This window comes from Lolium rigidum, chromosome 6, assembly GCF_022539505.1.
Source record: "Lolium rigidum isolate FL_2022 chromosome 6, APGP_CSIRO_Lrig_0.1, whole genome shotgun sequence".
NCBI classification, from domain to species: domain Eukaryota; kingdom Viridiplantae; phylum Streptophyta; class Magnoliopsida; order Poales; family Poaceae; genus Lolium; species Lolium rigidum.
The window spans coordinates 7,776,754-7,780,287 of NC_061513.1; the positions used below are offsets into that span (position 1 = coordinate 7,776,754).

The 3,534-nt window shown below is 47.7% G+C and overlaps 1 protein-coding gene and 1 non-coding gene across 3 annotated transcripts; both read left to right on the forward strand.

The window, feature by feature from the left end:
• The first annotated feature begins 625 nt into the window (after positions 1 to 625).
• LOC124661705 (small nuclear ribonucleoprotein Sm D2-like) lies at positions 626 to 2,464 on the forward strand. Of its 2 annotated transcripts, none has more exons than XM_047199587.1 (4): positions 626 to 676; positions 805 to 879; positions 1,898 to 2,002; positions 2,093 to 2,464. In XM_047199587.1, exons 1-4 carry the CDS (start codon positions 644 to 646, stop codon positions 2,207 to 2,209), a joined length of 330 nt encoding a protein of 109 aa, XP_047055543.1. In that variant the 5' UTR covers positions 626 to 643; the 3' UTR covers positions 2,210 to 2,464. The 2 variants fall into 2 exon arrangements, with proteins under 2 accessions (XP_047055543.1, XP_047055542.1); XM_047199586.1 differs by having other exon boundaries at positions 629 to 676; positions 802 to 879.
• A 998-nt stretch (positions 2,465 to 3,462) lies between these two features.
• Positions 3,463 to 3,534, forward strand: TRNAC-GCA. Its single transcript has one exon. It is a non-coding gene; the product is annotated as a tRNA-Cys (tRNA).

The following is a 3,534-nucleotide window of genomic DNA, read 5'->3' on the forward strand; positions in this document are numbered from 1 at the left end:
TATTTTTCATATTTGGTCCTAAATTAAATTCAATCATCTTAATTTGCATGAACGTGCCATGTTCTTTTCATATGTTCTGAAATGAAATTCACGTAAAAGATTGTTTCCTTTTTCTAGAACACAAGAGCGTGTACTGTATTTGGGTTCAGTAGAAGATGATGATTGACGTCGATACTCGATACCGTCATATACGCGTGCAGGACCTAAACGAACCGACATCAGATCCGAACCAAGACGACACAAGTGGAAGGGTCATCCCGCAAAACTCCCACCAAACCCCTTCTCGCGCTCCCTTCTCCTCCTAGGGTTTCTCCTCCCCGCCGCCGCCGCCGTCTCGCCGCTCCGGTTCACCGCCACTGCCCCACCTCAGGTAACCAAGGCTCCCGCCGCTCCTCCCCGCACCCCAGTCACCCCGTAGTTCTCCACTCGATTCGTGCTCGCAACCACGCGCCGCCGAGTTAGCCAGCCGCCGCCAAATCTAGGGTTCACCCTCCCCCTGCCCACCACTCCGCCGCAGCTCTGGTCTTCTAGCTGGCGACGCTGCTAGAGCTGGTCCAGTTGCTGGTTGGCCTCTCGCTGCGTGGATCTCTCAGGGAGCCGGAACTAATTTAGTTTTCTTCTGCGCGCAGATCGCCGCGAAGCGATGGCGTCGATGGCGGAGGATCCCGCTGCCAATGTAAGCATCCAGCCCTCGCGGTTTCCCCTCCGGTTATCCCGTGCTATTCGGGCCATATACGCCCTATCGTATCAGCTAGCTCTTGTGTACGGGTGGTTAATTGCTTGCTATCTCCTGTCTGCCAGCAGGGAAAGAAGGAGGAGGAGGAGTTCAGCACGGGGCCTCTGTCCGTGCTCATGCTCAGCGTCAAGAACAACACCCAGGTAGGTTGGTGAACCTCGTACTCCGTATTGAGATTCCAGAGTACCAAGTGGTGCAATCTCCTCTGTACTGTCTGTGTGTCTGCATCTCTGTTTTGATTGAACACCTCCTGGTGTTCGCCTTTTGTGCACACTGGCAAACAATCCAATCGACCTGATTGCCTGTTGTCCTGATGCGCAAGTGAGCCATAGTTTTGTGAATTTCCTTTTGGTACCTATGCTGCCTTCCTAAAACTATGTAGTTTGAAAATGCACCTGCGCTTAATATGCAATCCATGTCTTTGTAAATTGCCTTTGATAATAATCGTGCTCTCTGTTCTGCAAAGTTAAATGTGTTGGCGCGTAATTTGTGAGTAAACAACATAGTTTCTGTGCAGCATTTGTCCCCGTGCTATTATTGCATATGTAAGGCCCTTATTAACTGACGAAAAATTCAACCCCTAGAAGTTCTATTTTATCAAGTTTATGCCTCGTGGCTGAAATTGTAAAGGTGATGCGGTGGTCTCACTGAACTGTATGGAGTTGCACTTTGACAAGTGCAAACTTGCCCTGGACATGTTACTGTATATTAGGTCCACTACCACTTGGTTCCTAAATTGAAACATAAAAATGTATGGAATTTGGTTTTCATGTCAGTTGAGTTGTTATATACTTTAGTTCATTTTGTTGGTCTGTTCAGTAAATGCGGTTAATTTGAATGCAATATTAGTTATAGGCTGTGTAATAGTTGAATAATTCATTACTCAATGATTTAAGAGTGTTGTCATGCTTGAACCCCTGGATAATTCTAATGCAACATCAACCATGATTATGTAGACTGTGAAAGTTGTTATATACTTCAGTTCATTTTGTTGGTCTGTTTTTGCTGGGCGTGGTTCTATAGGCAGGTGGGTTGAGGTAAATTGCATGTGTGTTCTCTGAAACTTTGCTTGTGGCTCCACGTTTGTAGTTGCACTAACTAGAGATGGTGCTTTCCATGCCAGCCATTGTTTCTGATAATTTATGATGTCTTTTGCCTTAGGTGCTTATCAACTGCCGGAACAACAAGAAGTTACTTGGCCGCGTGAGGGCATTCGACCGTCACTGCAACATGGTTCTTGAGAACGTCAGGGAGATGTGGACTGAGGTATGAAGCACATCATCCTGACTGGTGCAATTTTTTCCCTTCGATTATTGTATTGCTTATGCTCACTAACATCCGCTGCGCCTTGTCCAGGTTCCAAAGACTGGCAAGGGCAAGAAGAAGGCTCTTCCAGTGAACAAGGACAGGTTCATCAGCAAGATGTTCCTCCGCGGGGACTCGGTCATCATTGTCCTCAGGAACCCCAAGTGAGTCTGAAGACGACGGTGCCCTGTAACGCCAGAAAAGAGCTTCTTCGCTACGTCGTTAGTTTGTAATGCTGAATCCTGTAAGACCAGTCACGATGCTAGAATATTCAGCTGTATTCGATGGCCCAGTGTTGTAGTTTGGGACGGTTCTGAGTTTGCCTATCTTGTACCTAACTTGCACCGCTAGTTTCTTTTCAGATCATCAATATATCGGCTGAGGACAATTTCTAAAACAAAATCAGAATGACCGTTTTGCCTTGCTTTGTGAGTTGTTGAATCAGTAATTGCCATATCAGCATGCGTATGGCCCTGTCAAGTATTCATGTTTATACCAGATCTCCATTTACACTATTTTCTGATATGAAAGATCAACATCGATTACATTGCATTTTAGTGGTTTCTGTTGCTTATGCTGTGTTCTTGGAAACCCACATGTGCGCAAGACTCCTGAAAGCAAAGTAGTTTCCTGGTGATGAAGGAGAAGATTGGAAGAGCCGCATCTGGCGAAAAGACATGGGACACTGACTAGCAAAACTGGCATAGGCTTGTTGCTCCTGCAGTGTCCAAAACCCCGAGCATGTTGGTGCACACTGTCGTCAGAGAAGAAAATACTGCCGCGCTCTTGTTGTACACCGTCGTCAGAGAAGAAAATACTGCTTGCGGCGGAGCTGGTGGGCAGAGGGGAATGTGGAAGAAGAGCCATGTCGAGGGCAATCGCCCCGCGGAAGGATCTCTGCTATAGCCAGCCCGTGGCGTCAAGGCGGTCCTTGGTGAAGGATGCTGCGAAGACGATCGAACAGACAACCCTTGGCGCTGGACATCACCGCTGGCGGATATGACTACTGATTAAGATTAAGATGAACCCTGATGGCTATTCCTCTGATAAATCGTGTGTTTGGGGTTGCATTGGCCGTGATGCTTCAGGGGACGTTCTTGCTGCCGCAGGGCGTGGTGATCACCATTGCGAGTGAGGCCATACGAACGGGGTGCAGAGAGAGTCCTACTCAAAAGGGCTCAAATCACACAAGGGGCGCGTTTGGCAGAGCTATGTTCCAGACGGATTGCTCAAGACTGAAGGCTGCTACTGCCCGTTGGTCGTTCGATGATGCACGTACAAGAGGGCTTTGCTCCGTGAAGCTAAGATACATTTACGAACTTGCTTTCCTTCAGTTCGATGCTGAGTAAGGATGCTTGGCGTCAGTAAACGTTCAAAATGATTCTGTATTCATAGAGGTACGTGACAGAATTGTCACATCAGGGTCCATAGCTCAGTGGTAGAGCAATTGACTGCAGATCAATAGGTCACCGGTTCGAACACGGTTGGGCCCT

Excerpts from the sequence above, each read along its gene's own strand:
- LOC124661705 (XM_047199586.1), top strand. The coding sequence starts at position 644 with ATGGCGTCGATGGCGGAGGATCCCGCTGCCAAT. Across the intron at positions 677-801 it reads CGGAGGATCCCGCTGCCAAT|CAGGGAAAGAAGGAGGAGGA; the intron begins GTAAGCATCCAG and ends CCTGTCTGCCAG. Across the intron at positions 2,003-2,092 it reads TCAGGGAGATGTGGACTGAG|GTTCCAAAGACTGGCAAGGG; the intron begins GTATGAAGCACA and ends CGCCTTGTCCAG.